Raw genomic sequence first — 23,176 nt, 5'->3', positions numbered from 1 at the left:
CCAAAGCAGGACCACCCAGAGCTTGTGGTCTCTCTCTCTACATTTTTTCAGTCCTTTCACATCCAAACCCACCCCCAAATGCTGAAATTAAAACAGTCACAGAATCACAGAATGGTTTGCATTGGAAGAAAGCTTTAAAGACCATCTAGCACAATCAATAAACTTCTTATGCTGGGCTTTTATCCATTCCAATATTAATCTTAAATCCTATCACGAGCTCTTCTGGGTGGTTTGCAGCAAAGCCTACCTCTGGCATGTCTGCAGGTGGGCACAGAGTGGCCCTTGAAGGCCCTGAAGATGTGAGGAACAGTCCAGGCACCAGCAAACCAGCTGAATGGCAGCATTCACAACCAGGGCACTTCTATTTTCACAGCTTTTCTCTGCATTAATAAACTCAAGCCCGAGAGGATTTCTTGCCATGGGCAAGGAACTACATAAACACGGCCAACATCAAGCTTTCTCTCACTGGATTGTTTGTAGATGTCATTCCTTATCTGTCCCATGGGATTCCTGATGCTTCATACTTACGGCATCCTAATTCATCAACAAATTAGAGCGCCTTTTTCTTGGGGAAGGAGGTTTCTTTTTTGCAAGTTACGAGCATTTACACAGACTGAGGCCTGAGCTGGGATACAATGATCTCTCCTAACAGAAAGCAATGATCTCTCCTAACAGAAAGGCATGTGTAGAACATCCACGGTGTCAAAAAACAAAAACACCTCCCCAAACAATGTCAAAACTGCTTGTGCACTGAAAGAGGGAGGCATAGGCAGCCAGTTTCCCTCTACTAAACTTTAAGGATATATAACACAATGTGACACGTAGCTGTTCTCCTGAACCATTAAAGAACAATAAATTAGTGTAGCACCAGTATAACAAACCCAAACTATTTTCCTGAAGATACAAGTAACATCTATCACACGTACTGGGCACATCTGAGATGTCAGATTCAAGTTTTTCAAGGCATTAAACACTTCTGAACAACAACAAAAAAATACAATTAAAAAAAAAATATGACACCACAGTCCTACAGAGAGCCTTTGCTGCTCTGGGCAGCCTTCCTCAGCAGCTCGTCCAGCTCCAGCTTGTCCCCTCTTCTCACACCTTCTGTCTCAGGCCTGGAGGCCACTGGAAGTAGTCAGTGGAAGTGGCTAAGCGTGCAGCTGCCAACACCGCAGACAGCGTGGTAGGAGGGACATACAGTTTCTGAGAGGACCTTTGGTCAGAAAGCCCATCGGGACCACACAGGTCAACTGCAAGATCCTCGGGAAGGTCTGTGTTCTTCATTTCCTCTTCATCTGCATAAGGAGGGAGATAGAAAAGAAAGATGGGATCTACACTGGCAACTCCTAAAGAGCTCCAGTTTAGATTTAAATTCCTTTTGCTTGAATCTTACCAGGTCACGGCAAAAGGACTTTCTACCACACACCTATTTGATGAGCCTGACACAATATAATCCAAGAGGCTCTCTCCCTCTCCCCCCAGTGCTCACCCCTGTCTCCCCAGAGGTGGGAAATCAGATATAAGTTGAGTAGCTTCTGTCTGGAGAACTGGGCCTCCGCTCCAGACAGACGTCAGACAGCTCTGTTCCAAGGCACAAACAGGCACTGCCTTTGGCAAGTTCAATCTACCTCATAAATTGAGCAACTCTCACATGGGTGTTGTGGATTCTTTCATCATTTGGGAGATGGAAGGTGAACACCCACCCAGGGACCTTACAAAGTTAAAAAAAATATGTTTTTGACCCTTATCGTTGAGAGATTGAGAGACTCTTAAGTATGAAATGAACACAGGCTAACGTATGGAGAGGAGAAACAAAGACTTCTGCATGAAAGCAGCAGAAAGCCTAGAAAAGACAACAAAAATCAACAGAGAAATAACTCTCAATTCATTTGTTCCCATTAAACGTTTAGAAAAATCATTTTGCTGCACAAAGGTCAAACCGATGCAGTGCATCCAGCCATTTAATAGCGTCACATCTCCATCCCACAGAAATACCAACATTTTCATCTGCTCTAGCAAAGAAGCTGCACCAGTCCTAGGATACCCAACAGCGAGTGCAAGACTCGTAGCACAGCAACAGACTGCTCAGCTCTCTGCTGTGTTAAATTTTACTGACAAATCTATTCGTACTGTTACGGTTGTCCAGCACAAACGGCATTGCCATAAGGAGAACAGAGGGATGTACAGCTTCACGGTGGTGGGCCTTGTTGGAAAATCTTTCTATCTGATCAGGGTCATCTTGGCTCATTTCTGCTGGTTGCTTGGAGTAGGTAAAGGAGGTGTAAAAGTCTTCCACTGACTTGAATAAGGCAGCAGGCATTGAGGACTCTCCAAGAGAATGAGGTGTCTGCAAATGTATATAAAAAACTCAGGAGAGGGCGTGATTAGTGCACACTTGGTTCATTAGCTGCCCTAATCTAATATCCCTCGAAGTCCAGAAGGAACTGGAATGTCAGCAACTGGGTGATTAAAAAAAAAACCAAAACAAAAACCCACCAAAAAGATTAGTTACTCACAACCTTGGCCAAAGGGCAGCCCCTCCTGCACAGCAAGCTGAAAAGAATGACAGATTATTACAAGATACAAATTACCATGTCTTAGCAAAGAATCGACAGCTGGCTCATCTCTCAGCAGCCCCACGCAGAACAAGCGGTGGCCATGACAAAGGGAGTTTCTGCAAGGGAGTTGGAATTGAGTCAGAGGAAGTCCCTCTGCATTTTTGCTTAAGAATACAAATTAAACTTAACTTCCAGAGGTGATCACCTGTGTCTCAGCCATAGACAGGGACTAGAGCCAATGTTTGTATTTGTTAATCCAGCACGGAGGAGAAAAATAGTGGAATGACAGACAAGCAGCAATTCACCTTTCCCAACCATAGCTGTCCAAGAATTAGATGTTTGCTCTCTAGGCTTCTTCTGTTGTCAAGGCAGCAGAAGAAAAGTATCCATCTTCAGAAGGGGTGAATCACCATCCAGGGGTGCTTCACCCTTAGGCGAGAGTGTGTTCACAGCATTGGGCCAGAACAAAACAATTGCTTTTACACAAGCAGATTTAAACAGTTCAAATTAGCCCCGACAAAGGAACCGTGAGGTGCTCCTGAAGCAGCACAGAGTGCTACCTGCCTGGGCAACAGAAATTCTGTGCTGACAGGATGCCAAGGTAGAATAATTTGACTGGCAGGCATCACTGGAGTCCAATCCACCAAACCACTCAGCTTGAAACCACCAGCCCACTGAAAACCCCTGCCTAACATGGAGTAAAAACCACAGTGGGAGGACAAAATAAACCCTCAAAAAAACAACAGGATTAAAGGGTTATCATCATCTCCTCTTGCCATCTAGGCTATCCTTGTTGTGGGACAAGCAGTGTCGCTGCCACTCTATGGCAAAGCAGAAACAAACAGGTTGCAAAGGTAGACACTAAAAATGTCTGCTAGCACTGGAAAAAGCTGGGATGGAAATAATTTTAAAAAAAGGGCTGTTCAGTTTACAGAAGAGGTAAATGAGACAGAGTACCCAAGAGAGTGCTGTGAGGGGCAGGAATTAAGGCAGCAGCTACTCTTCCTCCTGATTCACACAATTAAGACCACCAGCCCTGAAATGGAAAACAAGAGCAGTGAAAACTGGAAGAGATGGAATACAGCTTGGTGATGCCCTAAGTGCCACAAAACCCTGAGGCCAAGAGATAAACAGGAATCAGGGAAAGGAAACCTTCCTGTCTGTCCTTGTAACTAGCTGACTGATGTATTTTCTCTCCCCTAATGTCTATAGGCAGGACTATTTTTTCATCCCACGATCTTTCTTAACAGAAATTCTTGTCATCTCTTCTAAAGAGTATAAAAGACTTCACAGCCAGGACAGAAAACGTGCCCAAGATTTCTCTGATCCAGTTAGATAATTCCTATGCTTTGAAACTCACATAGTTTAATACTTGCAGGGGACCATTTAAGTCAGCTCAGATGTCTGAGGAGCTGTGGTTGTCCAAAAACTTGCAGGCACACTCCCATTTCCAGCTCTGCAGTGCATTCTGTGGCTCAACAAATCCTGAGTGATACTGGCTCCCCACTGAACCCAGAGTGGAGTGTTTGCAAAAAGCCATGCTGCAGGCCCTGTTAGACCCATCATTAATCACTACAGGAAGTGAACTTGCAGCACCAGTGCCACTCAATGCCTCAAATCACAGCCCAAAACCCAACCCTCCCAAGCCCACCTTCCTAACTCAGGAAGAGGACCGAGTGACCCAATAACTTCCCAATAATTCCCTGCATGCCAATAACTGCTCCACAATAACTTCCAGTTACTCCCAGTAACCCTCAGAACTGTGAATGGAGGCAAAGTAGAGGAGTGAAGAAGGGCCAAGTTTGATCTATAAAGTGTTGAAATGGTCGGTCTTATTTCCACAATAGCTCAACATGCCAGTGGAGCACGACTGTATCATCAATAACACCAGAAACAAGAGCAAAGGGGAAAATGTATGGCTCTGAGCCCATGCTAATAGCCAGTCATTTCTTTGTCAGTCACTTTTGAAAAAATACATATCAAAGCAATGAAAGGGTTACTTAAAGCATCTAAACCCAAGAACAACACCTCTCAATAGCAACAGCTGAGAAAAACACCCTTACCTTAACCACTGCCCTAAGCTCCCCAAGAGTTTCATTTGTATCCTCCTGTGCAAGCTCAGGGTCTTGGTCTGCTGTTCTTGGTACACTGACTTCATCCCAAAGTGTCTGCACATCATCCTGTGCCTCTTCCTTAGCAGAGAGGTGCCACTGCTAAGGAGATGGACAAAGAGAGAAAAGGCACAGCTAGTGTGGGTAGAAGGAAGCAGGGTGGACTGGAGCAAATTAGAGAGCAATCTGATGATAACACTCAGAGATTAACTGAGATAGAAATGCAAAGGAGCTTTTCTATTCTGCTCAGAAGTTTTAACATTTCTATCTGGAGAAGCCTGGGCTACTTGGAAAGGACAGAAAGAACATGGAAGGATGGAAAATAATGTGAACAAGAAACTGACTGTCACTTTAACTTCTCTACTCCACAGTAAAACTTACCACTTGAAAGTACAGTTTTATTCAAGCAGTGTTTTCTGGTTATTATTTGCTGCCTTCTGGGAAATTTTATCATGGAGAAGTGTTCTAATGTAGCAGAGCTGATACCACAAACACAGTGTCCAGCCATTTTGCACTTAAGGGCCAGCAAAGTCAGGAGGTGTTGTTAATCCTGACGAGGCAAATCTAAGATTGGGCAGTGAAAAGGGAGTTCTCCACTGCTTAAGAGGAGTTACCAGAAAATGCCAGCTGAGCAGTAACAAGTGTCATATTAGACATGTTTCATTCTAGTTCAAAACATTTTGAGTAATTTTATAATTGACATTGACGATCATGTTAGTGATGCACAAAAGAAGTGTCATGGCTTAGCCACAATTATTTTGGGCAACTGAAAAAAACAACAGAGAAGAAAATGTTTAAAGTCTTACATAAAGAGAGATCCAGAGGATTGCACTTTCTGGAAAAGGATTCTAAGACCCTTCACATCAGACACTTGCTTCAAGCTAAAGACCTTCCCATTTTATGCATCCAATCAAGCCTTTCCCTGCCCTTCCCCTTAGCAGTACGTGCCTCCCTCCTGACCTGGGAAGGAATGTTCTCTCCACAGACGTCAGCACATCCCTCATCCCTCAAGACACAGTGGAAGTAGACATCCTCCTTGGTGGATGTGTCACACAGGAAGAGATGCAAAATGCCATTCACATACTCATCCACGATGCCCACAAGTAGCTTGGAGTCACACAGCTGCTTGAATAGGAGAGTTGCTGCATTGGACCACACACCCTAAAGAAGAAACAAGGATGTAAAGTTACTGTAAACAGATCAACATCCACTGCCTGAGACTTTCCCTTGTGGGCACTTGCTAAAAAAGCAATTAAGCTGGGTCAGGGTAGGGACAAATACAGGCAAGCCAGGCAGACAAGCTTTTCAGCACTGAACTAAATCAAACTACCCCAAAGCCTGCAATGCCAGTTACACTGGGACTGCCCTTTCACCCTAAATACCTATTTCCAAACACAGGTCAATGGCATTCACCAGTGATTTTATCGCAATTGCCTAAAATACAGTTATTTATTGTTGGTTTTGTTTTCTATCTTTTTTTTTTTTTTCATTCCTGGAATCATGCTATTATAAATGTTGAAAGTGTCAAAAGTTTTTAAGAAGCGTCTAAGCCTCACCACAATGAAAACTGTGATTCTTTAACCCTCAAAACACAGAGAAAATAACTTTTTAAAAATAACATCTTTAAAATACAGAAGGAGCAACTCGGATCACATGCCTTCCTTCAGAGATTGTATTTCTCAGGCTTCTTGACCAAGAGGTTTCTCAGGAGAGAGGAAACTTCTTATGATCTCTGTAATTCTTTGGCTACACTGACTGCATCAAACCAACTCACTTAAAGCTCTGTCACAGAAGAAATTTTCAAAACAGAGGGCTGGAGCTACCAAGGCTTCAGAAGGACCCTGGAGCACTACTAGCAGGGGAAGAAACAAGAGTGTTGAAATGGTCGGTCTTATTTCCACAATAGCTCAACATGCCAGTGGAGCACGACTGTATCATCAATAACACCAGAAACAAGAGCAAAGGGGAAAATGTATAGCTCTGAGCCCATGCTAATAGCCAGTCATTTCTTTGTCAGTCACTTTTGAAAAAATACATATCAAAGCAATGAAAGGGTTACTTAAAGCGTGTAAACCCAAGAACAACCCCTCTCAATAGCAACAGCTGAGAAAAACACCCTTACCTTAACCACTGCCCTAAGCTCCCCAAGAGTTTCATTTGTATCCTCCTGTGCAAGCTCAGGGTCTTGGTCTGCTGTTCTTGGTACACTGACTTCATCCCAAAGTGTCTGCACATCATCCTGTGCCTCTTCCTTAGCAGAGAGGTGCCACTGCTAAGGAGATGGACAAAGAGAGAAAAGGCACAGCTAGTGTGGGTAGAAGGAAGCAGGGTGGACTGGAGCAAATTACAGAGCAATCTGATGATACCACTCCAAGATTAACCAAGATAGAAATGCAAAGGAGCTTTTCTATTCTGCTCAGAAGTTTTAACATTTCTATCTGGAGAAGCCTGGGCTACTTGGAAAGGACAGAAAGAACATGGAAGGATGGAAAATAATGTGAACAAGAAACTGACTGTCACTTTAACTTCTCTCCTCCACAGTAAAACTTACCACTTGGAAAGTACAGTTTTATTCAAGTAGTGTTTTCTGGTTATTATTTGCTGCCTTCTGGGAAATTTTATCATGGAGAAGTGTTCTAATGTAGCAGAGCTGATACCACAAACACAGTGTCCAGCCATTTTGCGCTTAAGGGCCAGCAAAGTTAGGAGGTGTTGTTAATCCTGACGAGGCAAATCTAAGATTGGGCAGTGAAAAGGGAGTTCTCCACTGCTTAAGAGGAGTTACCAGAAAATGCCAGCTGAGCAGTAACAAGTGTCATATTAGACATGTTTCATTCTAGTTCAAAACATTTTGAGTAATTTTATAATTGACATTGACGATCATGTTAGTGATGCACAAAAGAAGTGTCATGGCTTAGCCACAATTATTTTGGGCAACTGAAAAAAACAACAGAGAAGAAAATGTTTAAAGTCTTACACAAAGAGAGATCCAGAGGATTGCACTCTCTTGAAAAGGATTTTAAGACCCTTCACATCAGATAGAAGAAAATCTGAATGCATTTACATTCCTCTAGTCTCCGAATTGCCAGCTATATCTGACCTCTACACACATGGATCTTGCTACAGTTAACCAGATTTTTCCATAAAAATCACAATAAACTCGGATCTGTGGAGTCTCAGTTAACTTCTGCCAAATACATAATGATGCTGTTTTGGGACCTCCAGTTCAGATGATTTATTGACAGTGCAAGGCCATTGATATCCAAAAATATACAGCTTTATATATAGAGTTTCTCTAGCACACAAATACAGTTGGCTAAAACAAAACCTACATAAAATGACTGCTTTACAAAAACTAAATTTACTAAAATTGCACTTGCTTTTAAGAGGAAACAACTCTAGAAAGAACTGCATGGGACTAAACCAATACATGTCTAATCAACCCCTGGAACTGATTTCATTGAATGATGGCTACGCCACAGTGAAATTCCCACCTGGTCACACAGTCCATCCCTGTCCAGCTTTGAGCTTGCTTTTTCACCATCTGCATCTTGAGATGCTTGCTGCAAGCAAAGGTCTGGCTCCACCAGTTCAGCATTCTCTTGCTTTCTGCTGGGCTGAACGTACAAGGCCGAAGGATTCAGCTCCTTGAATCCCTAGGAACAAAAAAAACCCCACCAAACGACAAACCCCAGTGTAGTCAAGAAAACCATGTTGTAAATACCACAAATAATAAAAAGGATTCAGCAAATTTCGAAAAGGTTTTATGAAGCACACCACCCACAAGTTAGCTCCAAATTATTGCAGAATTTGCAGTAAGAAAACTTACCAAAACTGGACATACACATACAAAAATACAATCCTAGGATCTAATCCTGCCAAAACATGCATTCTGCATCTGTTGAATAAAACAGAGAGAAGCACTCCAGGCTGCAAAGCCTGACTTTCTGCTGAGATACAAAATCATGGCAGTACCTTTCTAAGGGCTTTCATACCCACACAGCTCTTACTGAAACTGAGCTGAGACATTCAGATAATGACACGTATGGGACTACATCATAAATGTTCTCTGCACTGGCTTACAACTTGAACGTCTGTCCAAGGCATAACGTGCAATCCACCGTGGTTACGCTGTCCAGCATTGTACATTTCACTGGCAAAGTAAGAGACTTTTTAAACCAACCATTTCCATAATTCAGTTTGTTAATGGCATAACTAATCTTCAATGCCTAGAGCAGAGAAGGCCACAATAATTTATTTAACTATCTTGTTCCTCACTCAACTGCCCCTGCCACCATGTAGACAATAAAATCTTATCAACTTGTCCTCATTAATTGTTTGGATGAATCAGGGGCCTCAACTTAGAGCTGCAAGAAAATTTCAGCAACAAAAATTGATGGAATTAACAAGAAGTAGTGAAACTAACAAATCTCTTAACAACCTCTCAATTCCATCTCAGTTTGGCCTTATGCTCAGAACACCTATAGCTATTTTACTTTTCCATGTTATTTATACAAGATGTGTGTTAGCTCCAGACCAATCTGCAATACTAACAAGCTAATCAACTTGGGAAAAAAATAAAAACCATCTAATCCACTGTTAGAAGACAGGACAAAAATAATTTGTTCTACTAAATCAGGATACCTCTGCTCTATCATCAGATTCCACCTTAACCAAAAAAGCAAGTTCTCACCACAGAGTTAGACACTGTGGATGCAGTCACAAAATAGTAAGTTACAGGAAAGCAGGGAATGCCAGTTTTGCTCTACACAAAACTACTTGCTTCAAGCTAAAGACCTTCCCATTTTATGCATCCAATCAAGCCTTTCCCTGCCCTTCCCCTTAGCAGTACGTGCCTCCCTCCTGACCTGGGAAGGAATGTTCTCTCCACAGACGTCAGCACATCCCTCATCCCTCAAGACACAGTGGAAGTAGACATCCTCCTTGGTGGATGTGTCACACAGGAAGAGATGCAAAATGCCATTCACATACTCATCCACGATGCCCACAAGTAGCTTGGAGTCACACAGCTGCTTGAATAGGAGAGTTGCTGCATTGGACCACACACCCTAAAGAAGAAACAAGGATGTAAAGTTACTGTAAACAGATCAACATCCACTGCCTGAGACTCTCCCTTGTGGGCACTTGCTAAAAAAGCAATTAAGCTAGGTCAGGGTAGGCACAAATACAGGCAAGCCAGGCAGACAAGCCTTCCAGCACTGAACTAAATCAAACTACCCCAAAGCCTGCAATGCCAGTTACACTGGGACTGCCCTTTCACCCTAAATACCCATTTCCAAACACAGTTCAATGGCATTCACCAGTGATTTTATCACAATTGCCTAAAATGCAGTTTTATTGTTGGTTTTGTTTTCTTTTTTTTTTTTTTTAATTCCTGGAATCATGCTATTATCAATGTTGAAAGTGTCAAAAGTTTTTAAGAAGCGTCTAAGCCTCACCACAATGAAAACTGTGATTCTTTAACCCTCAAAACACAGAGGAAATGACTTTTTAAAAATAATGTCTTTAAAATACAGAAGGAGCAACTCTGATCACATGCCTTCCTTCAGAGATTGTATTTCTCAGGCTTCTTGACCAAGAGGTTTCTCAGGAGAGAGGAAACTTCTTATGATCTCTGTAATTCTTTGGCTACACTGACTGCATCAAACCAACTCACTTAAAGCTCTGTTTCATACCCACACAACTCTTACTGAAACTGAGCTGAGACATTCAGATAATGACACGTATGGGACTACATCATAAATGTTCTCTGCACTGGCTTACAACTTGAACTTCTGTCCAAGGCATAACGTGCAATCCACCGTGGTTACGCTGTCCAGCATTGTACACTTCACTGGCAAAGTAAGAGACTTTTTAAACCAACCATTTCCATAATTCAGTTTGTTAATGGCATAACTAATCTTCAATGCCTAGAGCAGAGAAGGCCACAATAATTTATTTAACTATCTTGTTCCTCACTCAACTGCCCCTGCCACCATGTAGCACTCTAAGTCAGACAATAAAATCTTATCAACTTGTCCTCATTAATTGTTTGGATGAATCAGGGGCCTCAACTTAGAGCTGCAAGAAAATTTCAGCAACAAAAATTGATGGAATTAACAAGAAGTAGTGAAACTAACAAATCTCTTAACAACCTCTCAATTCCATCTCAGTTTGGCCTTATGCTCAGAACACCTATAGCTATTTTACTTTTCCATGTTATTTATACAAGATGTGTGTTAGCTCCAGACCAATCTGCAATACTAACAAGCTAATCAACTTGGGAAAAAAATAAAAACCATCTAATCCACTGTTAGAAGACAGGACAAAAATAATTTGTTCTACTAAATCAGGATACCTCTGCTCTATCATCAGATTCCACCTTAACCAAAAAAGCAAGTTCTCACCACAGAGTTAGACACTGTGGATGCAGTCACAAAATGGTAAGTTACAGGAAAGCAGGGAATGCCAGTTTTGCTCTACACAAAACTACTTGCTTCAAGCTAAAGACCTTCCCATTTTATGCATCCAATCAAGCCTTTCCCTGCCCTTCCCCTTAGCAGTACGTGCCTCCCTCCTGACCTGGGAAGGAATGTTCTCTCCACAGACGTCAGCACATCCCTCATCCCTCAAGACACAGTGGAAGTAGACATCCTCCTTGGTGGATGTGTCACACAGGAAGAGATGCAAAATGCCATTCACATACTCATCCACGATGCCCACAAGTAGCTTGGAGTCACACAGCTGCTTGAATAGGAGAGTTGCTGCATTGGACCACACACCCTAAAGAAGAAACAAGGATGTAAAGTTACTGTAAACAGATCAACATCCACTGCCTGAGACTCTCCCTTGTGGGCACTTGCTAAAAAAGCAATTAAGCTAGGTCAGGGTAGGCACAAATACAGGCAAGCCAGGCAGACAAGCCTTCCAGCACTGAACTAAATCAAACTACCCCAAAGCCTGCAATGCCAGTTACACTGGGACTGCCCTTTCACCCTAAATACCCATTTCCAAACACAGTTCAATGGCATTCACCAGTGATTTTATCACAATTGCCTAAAATGCAGTTTTATTGTTGGTTTTGTTTTCTTTTTTTTTTTTTTTAATTCCTGGAATCATGCTATTATCAATGTTGAAAGTGTCAAAAGTTTTTAAGAAGCGTCTAAGCCTCACCACAATGAAAACTGTGATTCTTTAACCCTCAAAACACAGAGGAAATGACTTTTTAAAAATAATGTCTTTAAAATACAGAAGGAGCAACTCTGATCACATGCCTTCCTTCAGAGATTGTATTTCTCAGGCTTCTTGACCAAGAGGTTTCTCAGGAGAGAGGAAACTTCTTATGATCTCTGTAATTCTTTGGCTACACTGACTGCATCAAACCAACTCACTTAAAGCTCTGTCACAGAAGAAATTTTCAAAACAGAGGGCTGGAGCTACCAAGGCTTCAGAAGGACCCTGGAGCACTACTAGCAGGGGAAGAAACAAGGTTGTTCATTTGCTTAACAATAGCTATCTGTTTCTCCAACACTATAAGCAAGAATACTCTGACTGTAAGGAAAACAGACAGCAGAAGGGTCATCAGTTGCAGATGCAGAAACTTACGCAGTCATCTCTGCTGACCATAACAGCAGCAATTCTGCTGAAAACATCAATGAATTAATCCAAATGTTTGCCCTTATCAGGAGAGAAAGCCAACCTCTACTTGCTAGCTCTTATACATATCTCAATAAACAAAACTACATGTGAGCACAGACCTCCACAGGTTTTACCCATGCCAAGGAACACGGGATGGCCTGAGCAGGGAGCTTCAAGTAGCACCACCTACAATACAAAACAAAGCCATCACCATTACAGCAAAACCAGAGCAAAACCAGGCAGAAAAGCAGAAGAAACTCCTTTTCTGGGTTTTAGAATCAGCTTAGGAAGAGAGAGGCACGTATTGGATTTTGCACTTGTGACCAAAACCTAAAGGCAGCTTTGGAAAACACCCTATAACCAGAGAATGGGCACAACAGAAATAGCAATATCAACTGGTCCCCTGTGCCTTCCCTTGCCTAAGCATCTTCCCACCATAACCCCTTATGGTTACAAAGGACAGAGAGCCAGGACTTTTGAACCTAAGAATGCAAATGGCAAGGCATGAGTACACACAAATGAGAGGGAAGAAGCAGATATGGAAAAGGTATAGAACTGCAGAGAAGGATTAACTCTGAGACTGAAAACACATCCCACTCGGACTAACATCAAACTGGACCCACTTGGACTTCATTCAAGGAGATGTTTACACCCATTCACAGAACCCAGGAAGGAGCATTAGGGAGCTTGCCCCAAAGTGACAGAAAGTAGCAAGAGGAAAGACTGAGGAATGAAGGCAGAAACAGGAAAGGATTTAGCCCAAAGTCACTGTGAGGGAGTGATGGACAGGGCTGATGAGCAAAGGGCCTGGAGCAATCTGCAAAACAGGTCTGAAAACAACATCACCTCCAGCATTATCATGTAAGCAGGGAAGTGCCTGCAAGGCATCGTTATGGAATAAAACCCCAGATCCATGCTGGGATGTCTTTCTGAAGGTGACTGGGAGTAGTCAGCATGGATTCACCAAGTCATGCTTGATCAACTTGACAATCTTCTACAATGAAATGACTGGCCTGGAAGGTGAGGGCAGAGCAGTGGGTATTGTTTACTCTTACTTCCATCAAGCTTTTGACACTGTGTCCTGCAAGATCCTCAAAGAAGCTAAAGAGGTGCAGGCTGGATAAGCAGAGTGAGGTAGGTTGAGAACTGGCTGAAGGGCCAGGCCCAGAGAGTGGTGCTCAATGGTACAAAGTCTTGTTAGAGGCCAGGAATTAGTGGTGCACACCAGGGGTCAATAATAGATACAACACTGTTCAACAACTTCACTAACAATCTGGATGATGGGGCAGAGTCTACTTTCAGCAAATCTGCTGATAATACAAAACTGGGAGGAGTGGCTGATACACCAGAGGGTCATGCTGCCATTCAGAGGGACCTGGAAAGTACAGAGAAATGGGAAATGAAGTTCAACGAAGTCCTGCACCTGGGGAGAAACACCACCATGCATCAGCACATGTTGGGAGCTGACTGGCTGGAATGCAGCATTTTTACCAAAAAGGTGACCAAGCTCTGGAATAGGTTGCCAAGAAATGTTGTGGAGTCTCCATCCCAGGAGACATTCAAAAACTATCTCAACATGGTCCTGTGCAGCCTGCTCTAGATGGCCCTGGCTCGAGCAGGGAGGTTGGACAGGATGACCTCCAGTGGTCTCTTCCAACCTCAACCATCCTGTGACTCTGTCACCCGTGTGTAATTTACTTACTTGAGGAATCTCAGACAAGACTTTTGGACAATTTTGAGGTTTCCATAATCTGGGTAGAACACCTCTACTTCCTGGTCATTGATGACACGGTGGACGATAGCACGGTACCACCATTTAGAGACGGTTACGCAGCAAAGCTGTCCAGGCCGTACTGAAGACTCAGGCATGACATAACGATCAGAAACAAGTTTATTGGAGTAACAGTGTCTGCAAAAGATCATAACAAAAAACTGCGCTTGGTAGGATGCAGGAGATGAACAAAGAGAAATACACAGGGTTTCAGAAGAACCCTCATTTCTCAAAGTCCTCATGATATGAATTTTCAGGAGTAGTTTTAACAGATGCTTTACATCTCTGTTCTGCTATACTTAAACTGAAATGACAATAAAAAATGCAAACCCAAACTTTTAACACTTGAATTATAGTCTTGGGATCCAACAAAAAGCTAATTAATGGGGATTAATCAGAGGCTAAATGCAGTCATTCTAGTAATTAATTTTTAACATTACCTTGACATGTCAGTGCTTCTTACGAACCAGGTTCTGGGGTGCTGGCTCATATACACAGTATCTGTCTGCAGAGTCTGTAATCACACTTTACATGTGCCCCACAGACACCAAGCTTTTACTTTGGCATACAATTAACAGCAGGCATAGTACTGTCATGGCGGAATAGAATCCCAAGTGCATAATGTAACTGACACAAACAAAGCCACTGATAGGGTTTTGCTTGCAAATATAGATATGAAAAAGTCCTATTACCTGTTGCTTTTTGCTAAGTGTTGGAGATTGAAGTAAAAGCTTTAACCGAGCACTTTAAGAAAAGCAGCACAGACAACAGAGAGGTGCGCAGGGACCCCAAAGTTCCTTTCCATAACCTTTTTAACCTTTTCAAGTTTAGGTCTGTCTAGGACACAGCCAAAAAAACCATGAATTACTATTCACACTTTTTGCTTGCTAGTTAAAAGGAGTGTGTAAGCATTCCAAGTACGTGTTTCAGTACGGCACCAGCACCTCTGTATCAAGTAATCAAGCCAGCAGAGACCATAACTAACAGCTGGGTGCCCTGTTCCCTCAGCACAAACACACACACAACAGATATGAATCTGTACTGAATCAGCACAGCACGTACACACCTCATCTCAAACATCATATCCTGCAGTTTATCCGACGTTTCACTGCTGCAGATGTGGATGTAGAACTGGCTTGGAGAGACAACAAATTCCACAAAGACTCCCACCAAGCATCTCTTCTCCAGTGGTGGTAAACTGCAAAGGCTTCTGTCTTGAACAGCATCTGGGGGGATTTCTGGAGTCATTATCAACTTGGCTAGTAGAGACTGCTCCAAATCTTGAGGCTACAAAGGAATATAAAGAAGGTAGCACTCAGATGTCTTGTCATCCACTGAACACACATCCAGCATTTCCATTATGGTAAAAAATAGTTTATTTTTTTCCTGGCAACCTGTGAATCACTGAGTATCAGAGAATCTCAACAAATTTTGCAAACTTGGATTAAAGTTTTCCCTGTGATAGCAGCATTCATTTTCACACTCTCTCTTTTCCTTCCTTTCTTTCCCCCAGTGTAAAGAGGGCTGCAACAAAAACACTTTGCTCATATTCCTGCAAGGAATAAAGGAGAGGAACTGAAGTCACGTCACTTATTTAGACAAAGTATTGAATGGCTGTTGCTAAAAAAGGAGAACAAAACAAAAACCCACACCAAACACAGCCTACCTGTGTGTTGGATTTTACCCAAAAGATGCTATTTCTGTGTTCCATGAGAGAATACATGATTGAACCAGCAAAACTCTCTCTGAAAGTGATTCAAAAGTGACAGAAGGTACAAATGCTTATCACTTTCACACTATAGTCATTTCCCAAGGATAAAACCAAACAAACCCTACAAAGTCTGTTCTTTTCTCACTCTAGACAAATTTGTACATGAGTTGTTAGCATAGCTTACAATTTTGCATCGTTCTTTAACGGCTGAAAACATTACTTCACTTAACTAGTGTGGATTGGAACCTTAATCATACATCAGCTGCTCTCCCTGCCTCATGAGCTTCCTTTTGTGCCAACGAACAGCGCTCCTCCAATGATCAGAAATCAAAATTATTTCAATTTTACTCATCATGAATATGCTACAAGTTACCACTACATTATGCATCAGTCAATGTCTGGGAAATCTGTCTTCCAGCACCCCCCCACCACTGCATATCTGTCTAAATCCAACTGCAAACAATGTGTTTTTGCAATACTGGCTCTTTTAACCATTGTTTAAAGACGCAGATGGAAGTCCCTCCTTCTGCAGACTAAGAGCTAATGTCCTTTTTAGATAAAAAATTTTGACTAAAACATTGATTCAAATAGTGAGTTAACATTTCTGAGTTAAAGAGCAACTGAAGGAATTCTTGCCTGAGCAGAAGCATCACCTCTAAAAAACCCTTACATTTCAGGATTTCCTCTAAAAAGTGTTTGGGAATAATGGCATTTCTAGGGAACAGTTTTCCTCCCAGAATATCCAGCTCTTATGTGCACACATGATCTTTATAATCCAGCTCATACATTGGTAGGGACAAGAGTCATTTCCATGGAAGATGTAGATGTGTCTTAAAAACAGGTTTACAAAAAAGCAACAACATTATAAAAAGATAAACCAACAGAACACACCGTTAAACTTGGCTTACAAGACGTATATGCAAAGTAACATATTCCAACCTGCTTCCCTCCCCATGAGGGATTTTTAAAAACAGAACAGCAAACTTGGTGTTTCATGAGGAATATTAGCTGTACAAACACCTTCCAAGACTTATCCTGCTAGGATCTTTAAACAGGTTCCCTTTGCAACACATAGGAATAAAAACCTGACTTGAGGTTGGTGTTATAAGGACCACATCCTCCCCAAAAGCAGACTTTGTTTGATCTAGGGGAATTCCCTGTGAAGTTCATCATATCAAACTAAAATTTCTTTAAAGGATCAGAACAGCCTGGCAAAAAAATTTCTAAAGGGTATGTTTTATGAAGAGCTTGCCAAAATCCAACTCGCAGTCCCAGGCTTCCATTCATACACAAAGCACCGAAGTCAGGAAGAACTCCTGGGACCTATGCACTCCAACTGTACAGTTGCCCAGACACACAAGGTGAGCTTGCAGAAGAAATAACTCAGTAGGAGGATTTTCCTGAGAAAAAGGTGGCCTAAAGATGCTCAAAACAAAAAAAAAAGGAGGGGACACAAACAACTTCTCCCAATTGGGTATGGCAGTTCAGGTCCATCTCTTTCTAAAAACCCACTGCTAAACAAAACAAAAACCCCAAACAAATGAACAAAACCTCAACATTTTCAAAGTCCAACCAAATAGCAGAGTTGAGACTGCAGGAACCAAGGTCTCAGAGGACCCTTCCCCAGCTCTGTCATGTAGCTGCTTGACACTTAAACCCTGCCTACTGCAGCAGGGGGAATTCCACACAGCTAGTCTCAGAACAAAGTTATTAAAGTCCAGTTACAAATAAATACATCAAAAGGTATCACCACTATTATCAGGGAGCAAAATGATGCTTAACAGACCTCGCATGATCTGTAACATACATCTCAAGACCAGAAAGAGTCAAGAAAAAGACCTGGTCTGCATGGTATAAAGCTATATACCAGGTCACTATGAGTGGTAACCCCCAGACTCATCTAAAACAAGTGCAAACATTTTTGGAAGCAGCTGTGCATCAGCAATACAAACTCAATAGAAAGAAAAGCAGCAAGAAGAGTACTGCCCCCCAGATTAGGACATGATAGAGCTACAGATTGCTCATCTAGCCACTTACTTGTTTGAGGCCACCACCCAAATATACTGCCTGTGTTTCCACTGGTGTTTCCACTGGCTCTGACTTCTCTTCTGCTCTCAGTTGGAAGCTGTCTGTCTCACAGCTAGGCTCCAAAGGAGGCATCTCAACTGCAGGTGCTGCTGCAAAGACAACAATTTGGCTGTTTTTCTTTGTGGGACTGCTGCAGTGTTACACATTAAGCAGAAAGAGAAGACATCTGAAAACGAGAAGTACTCGTGCCGTTTTCCTCATCTCTTGTAGCATTCACAGCCACTACAGTCATCAGGATTCACTTGAGAGCCATCCTTCACTATATTAATACATTAAAACAAAACATAACAAAAAGCACTTGTTCTTGTAAGCATGCTAAGGGTTAAATCAACTGCTAGAATGATGCTAAAACGAATTTTCCCCAGAAAAGTCAGGAATTTGGCAGGAACTGTATGCGATTTTCTGCCTTCTCTCACAGCTGTTACAGGAATGCTGAGGGTATCTGCAGTCTCTTCTGTTTTCTTTTGTGGAACATTGTACCTGTGCCTTTCAGACTAGTGCTAAACCTTCAGTCTCAAAATCCTCATTGACAAGGCTTTACCAGCCTGCAGTGCACACATTCAGATCCTTCTAGTTTTGTTATCTATTGCCTGGAATGACTAGAAATTCCAGTCCTACACAGGCATTCACAAAGTCCATTCTCTGAAGGGGCTAAACATCCCTTCTTTCATCTCACACCAAAAAACAGTGGCAACCTGTAGAAAACTTCCAGTTAAGCTCTTTGCTACCAAGGCAACTCCCTTGTGACAGCTGATTCTGCAGCACCCCACAGCCCTTCTGTGCTAAAACCTAGGGGAACTGGGACTACTACAGCAACTGGAAATCACAGAATCACAGAATGATATGGGCTTGGAAGGGACCTCTGGAGATCATCTGGTCCAAGCCCCCTGCCAAAGCAGGTCCACCTAGAGCAAGATGCATAGGAACGTGTCCAGGCAGGTTTTGAATGTCTCCAGAGATGGGGATTCCACCACCTCTCTGAGCAGCCTGATCCAGTGCTTTGCCACCCTCAAAGTAAAGAAGTTCCTCCTCATGTTTAGATGGAACTTCTAATGTTCAGGTTTGCGCCCATTACCTCTTGCCCTGTTACTGGGCACCACTGAAAAAAGACTGGCCCCATGCTCTTGACACCCACCCTTTAAGTTCTTATAGGCATTGATCAGATTCCTCCTCAGTTTTCTCTTCTCCAGACTAAAAAGAGCCAAGTCCCCCAGCTTTTCCTTGTAAGAGAGATGTTCTAGGTCCCTAGAATGCAGCAACATCCACTTGAAACACAGTTGTTCAGCCACAGTGCTTGCAAGAGCTACATGCTTTCAGTTAAATAACACACCACCTCACCTTGTGGCACCTCCTCCTGCACCTCACCTTGCGGCACCTCTTCCTTCTCTATCGCACTTGCCAGGTGCTTCTTCAGGCTCAGCAAGGAACCTGCTCTTGTCTGCTCAACCTCAATGATATCAGACACACTCCTGAGGACTTCACACATGGAAACAAATCCATATTGCGTGTACTGGAATGCCCGGCCAAAACGTTTGTAGAAGGCCTTGTCAAAGTCCAAGAGCAGAAGCGGTGAGGAACTCAGCAAATCCTGCAGCTCAGCCTTCACCGTTGCTGGCAGGACAGGAGCCCTGCCCCTCTGAGGGAAACTCTGGGAATTCTTAGAGGGAGAAGCAACATCTGCCTTTCCAGGAGCACTCCTTTTTGCCTTAGCACTTCTCTTCTGTCTGGCAACCAGTTTGGCAATGGCCTTGGTGGTCTCATCTGCAATGGCTACAGCAGAAAGAAATAAACTATTAGACTACTAAAACAGCAGACCATTAAAAGCTCTACACAGGCAAAGCTCCAAAGAAAAGAAAGAAGACTTTCCTTTCTTTCCTTTTCTCCCAATCCTTTTCAGAAGCTGATGTCGCCTTCAAAAGCAATCACACTAAATCATGGTCAATTTCCAGCAGGGCAATCCATTTCCCTCTCATTTTGTAAACTTGGACTGAACCATTTTTAACAGCCAACAACCAATACGCACCCCCCTCATCCCTGTAAATCCAAATCTAAGTAGGAAGGTGGGTCAAATTCTTGGATGCAGGATCACAACAGGAAAGCCAGCTGCTGCGAGTTTTGTTAGGAAAACAGTAAATGGCTCATTGCTCTCTCAGCCAGAATCACAGTAAACCCCTGCTATAGAGCGCCCACCCGCCCAGGTAAGGTCTCACTGGGGAGCAGCCCAGGTATTTTCCATGCTTTTAGACAACTTTTGCTTATCTTACTGTAGCATTCTAAAAAAACACACCAAAAAACATCATTTCACTCTTCCCAGTCAACTCTTTGCACCTACCATTTGTTTCCACAGCTCTTCCCCAAAGAAAAAGAAAAGGAAAAAGGTTCTTTGAGACATACTGAAATTCCTATGGGGTCGGGTAAGGAGACATTTATAGTTTCTCCCAAGAGGGCTCATCCCAGGTTTTGGCTCCTGCTGTAGTCTGCATTTACAGTAAAAGCGATGCTTACCAGTTCTAGCATACTCATAATAAATGTTACTGCAGTTTCTAAACTTCAGTGCAGAATGCAAAATGTACAAAAATAACTAGAAGCCTCAGTGATTTTTCAGGAGGAAAGAGCGGAAAAGCACTGAAAGGCAGATCAAAATACAGGAAGAAACATCACAGACAAGAAATTAAACAGAGCTATATGAGAAAATTAGTAGCAGAGATATGTGACCTACAGCTACAGGAATTCAACCTGCACATCCCCATTTTGGAGCATCACTTCATGTGGTTGCAAACAACTCCTTCACCCATAAGGAAAAAAAAAAAATCCTCACCTTTGAGGATTAAAGTCCCATTCTCACAAGAACAGACTCTGACAACACCAGGCATATCCGCCACCAGCTCCAAGGTGGATTGGAAGCCCAGGTCATACAGAGGAAGAGGTTTGCCTATCGTGGCCATGTACTCCTCCTCCAGCTGTGCTGGGGTTAAGCCCTCTTTTGAAGCCATTAGCAGCGATCTCACCTCCTTCTTCAGCACTTCCATAAGCTGTGCTTGCTTCGACATGTCTGCGCTAAAGGGGCAACAAAAGCAAGAAGAAAACAACTCCTACCACAGCTGCTCAAACACAGGCAAAAGGCTTTTCACAGCTCAGCGCAGCTACAAGCTGGTGGGGGATAGAGGGCATGAAGCCAGGTTTGCCACCAGCCATTACCTACCAACCCCTGTACTCCCCTGCCTGCACCCCTGGTGCTTCCACCCTTTGGTACCCACTATCCCTGCTAAAATCACAGCTCCTGCATTCCCCTCCTCTCTCCATGGGATGACAGCCCCTTGAAAGCATTGCATCTCCCCGAAATTTTGTACACCCCTCCATCAGGGACTGCCTTGCACCCCTAAAATGCTGTCTGAGGAGCACACACACACTCTCCATGGGCTCACCACCCCTCGCAGCCATCCCTAATGCCCCTAAACCCAGCCCTGCGGATTCCCCCCTCTGCTCCATGGAGCCACTGCCCCCCAAAGACATTCCCGTACCCCTAAACCACAGCCTGCAGACCCCCCCACAGACACCCCAGAGGGTCGTTACCCTCTAAAGAGATTCCCATACCTCAAACCCACAGCCTGGGGGACAACCACCCCCCTCCAAAAAACGACCCTAGAGACTCCTAGCCCCCTAAAAAAAGATTTCCATGCCCATAAACCACAACCCGCACCCACCGCGCCATCCTACCGCCTCCCTCACGAAACTGCCCCCCCCCCGGCCTCTGTGCCTGCGCGCTCCTTTTCCCGCCCTTCCGGGGCGCGAGGGCGGTGCCTCCCTCCATTGCAGCGGGGCCTTGAGGGGCCGCCCGCGGCCGGGCCGTAGGGTGGCAGCGTGTCCTGTGGAGACTGACCCCCAAGGAGCTGCAGCCCACGGATAAAAAAAGGTTAGGTGCGTCCCCTTTCTGACAGGAAAACTTGTCACCTGGAGGCCGCCTTACCTCCCGTGCCACCCTGGCCAAGTGAATTAAAAAAAAAAAAAGGGGGGCTTCTGGAGCGCTTCCCAAGCCAACACTCAAGCACTGTGTGAATTGTATTAATTAACACACCATTTCTGCCTGGCTTTTCTCCTCTTGTGGTTAGGCCTCTCCCTCCATCGCTTCTCTGGTAGCCCTTGCTGACGAGGCACGACAGGGCAGAGAAAGCAGGGAGGTGGTGCTCCTGCCCGCCCTGACTGCAATATCCTGGCTCCCTGCGGGGTCACAAGTCTCTTAATAAGAAAGGAATTTGTGAAAAAAAATTAAGAGCAGAAACTCCCCAGTTGGGAGCTTCCCGGCTGCCTCCAGCTGATCCTCATCACCAGAGACTGGGCATCCCCAAGCTCACCGCTGCCCCACAGACAGGGCCTTGTTCCAGGCTTGTCTTTCTGTAGTTTGATTTCTAGCCAGGTACTGGTTTCTTTCATGCACTCAGTGACTTTAAAACACTTTAAAATGGAGTTTCTTGCTGAGGCTTCTGCAGGTGTCACCACAAGCTGCATGGCATGAAAAGAAAAAAGCTCCTATGTTTGCTCTGCCACGATCCTGCTGTGGAAAACTAGGGAGATATTTAGGCACAAACTCTTGGCAATTTAGATTCAGTAGCTTTAACCGTGCAATGGCCTCCATGCTTTGCACCCATTCAGGAAACTTCATGGCTGACCTGGGACTCGCTAATTTCGCTCCCTGCTAAAATTTGAGGTGACCCTAGAGAGGGAGTTTGCTACCAGTGTCCCTCCACTGTGCCAGCCAAAGGGTCTCTAGAGAGCAGACCAGTGTGAGATGCTGCTCACCCAGCCGTTCTCTGCAACACCCCCTCAAAGTACTCCTGAGTAAGCCACTGGTCTCATGGTGAATGAAGGTTTTTCACTGTGTTGTTTATTGTTCTGGGCCACCCTCACCATCTGAGGTCTTTGGAGCCACACATCTGACAAGCCTAAAAGTTCAGGTTGCTTTTCAACAGCTTTGCAGGAACCATCTACTGAAAGTTATCTGAGTGGTTCTGATTGTATTTTATTTCCAAAGGCAGGAAGGTGTAAGCAGAATGTCCTCCTGGAGTCTACCCTGTCCAGGTCTAACCTTCCTTCCCATCTCCGCAGCAGTGCGTGATGAGAGCAGAGCAGCTGGAAAACAGCTTGCTCACTTCATTGTCCATTATGCCTGACAAGCCTGTGATAAACTTGAAACAAGCTTCCTGGATGTGACACCTCCCTTCTCTCCTCCCCTCCCTGGTTTTCCTGCCTGCAGCAATAAATTCAAGCACGAATTCATCCTTCTCCCACAGGCAGTTGC

At 43.7% G+C, this 23,176-nt stretch overlaps 1 protein-coding gene across 1 annotated transcript; it reads right to left on the bottom strand.

Annotated features, from left to right (window-relative positions):
* Positions 1 to 286: 286 nt before the first annotated feature.
* On the bottom strand, positions 287 to 20,930 carry TDRD5 (tudor domain containing 5). Its single transcript, XM_014943380.1, has 11 exons — positions 20,699 to 20,930; positions 19,246 to 19,650; positions 17,830 to 17,966; positions 15,148 to 15,368; positions 14,013 to 14,219; positions 12,430 to 12,496; positions 11,255 to 11,455; positions 8,167 to 8,328; positions 6,795 to 6,944; positions 2,134 to 2,350; positions 287 to 1,298 (listed from the first exon to the last, which is right to left on the bottom strand). The coding sequence occupies exons 1-11, from the start codon at positions 20,928 to 20,930 to the stop codon at positions 1,099 to 1,101; spliced, it is 2,199 nt and encodes a 732-aa protein (XP_014798866.1). The 3' UTR covers positions 287 to 1,098.
* Between the last annotated feature and the right edge of the window lie 2,246 nt (positions 20,931 to 23,176).

Source organism: Calidris pugnax, unplaced genomic scaffold (genome assembly GCF_001431845.1).
Source record: "Calidris pugnax isolate Ruff unplaced genomic scaffold, ASM143184v1 scaffold63, whole genome shotgun sequence".
Lineage (NCBI taxonomy): Eukaryota > Metazoa > Chordata > Aves > Charadriiformes > Scolopacidae > Calidris > Calidris pugnax.
This window is presented reverse-complemented; position numbering and strand designations above follow the sequence as displayed.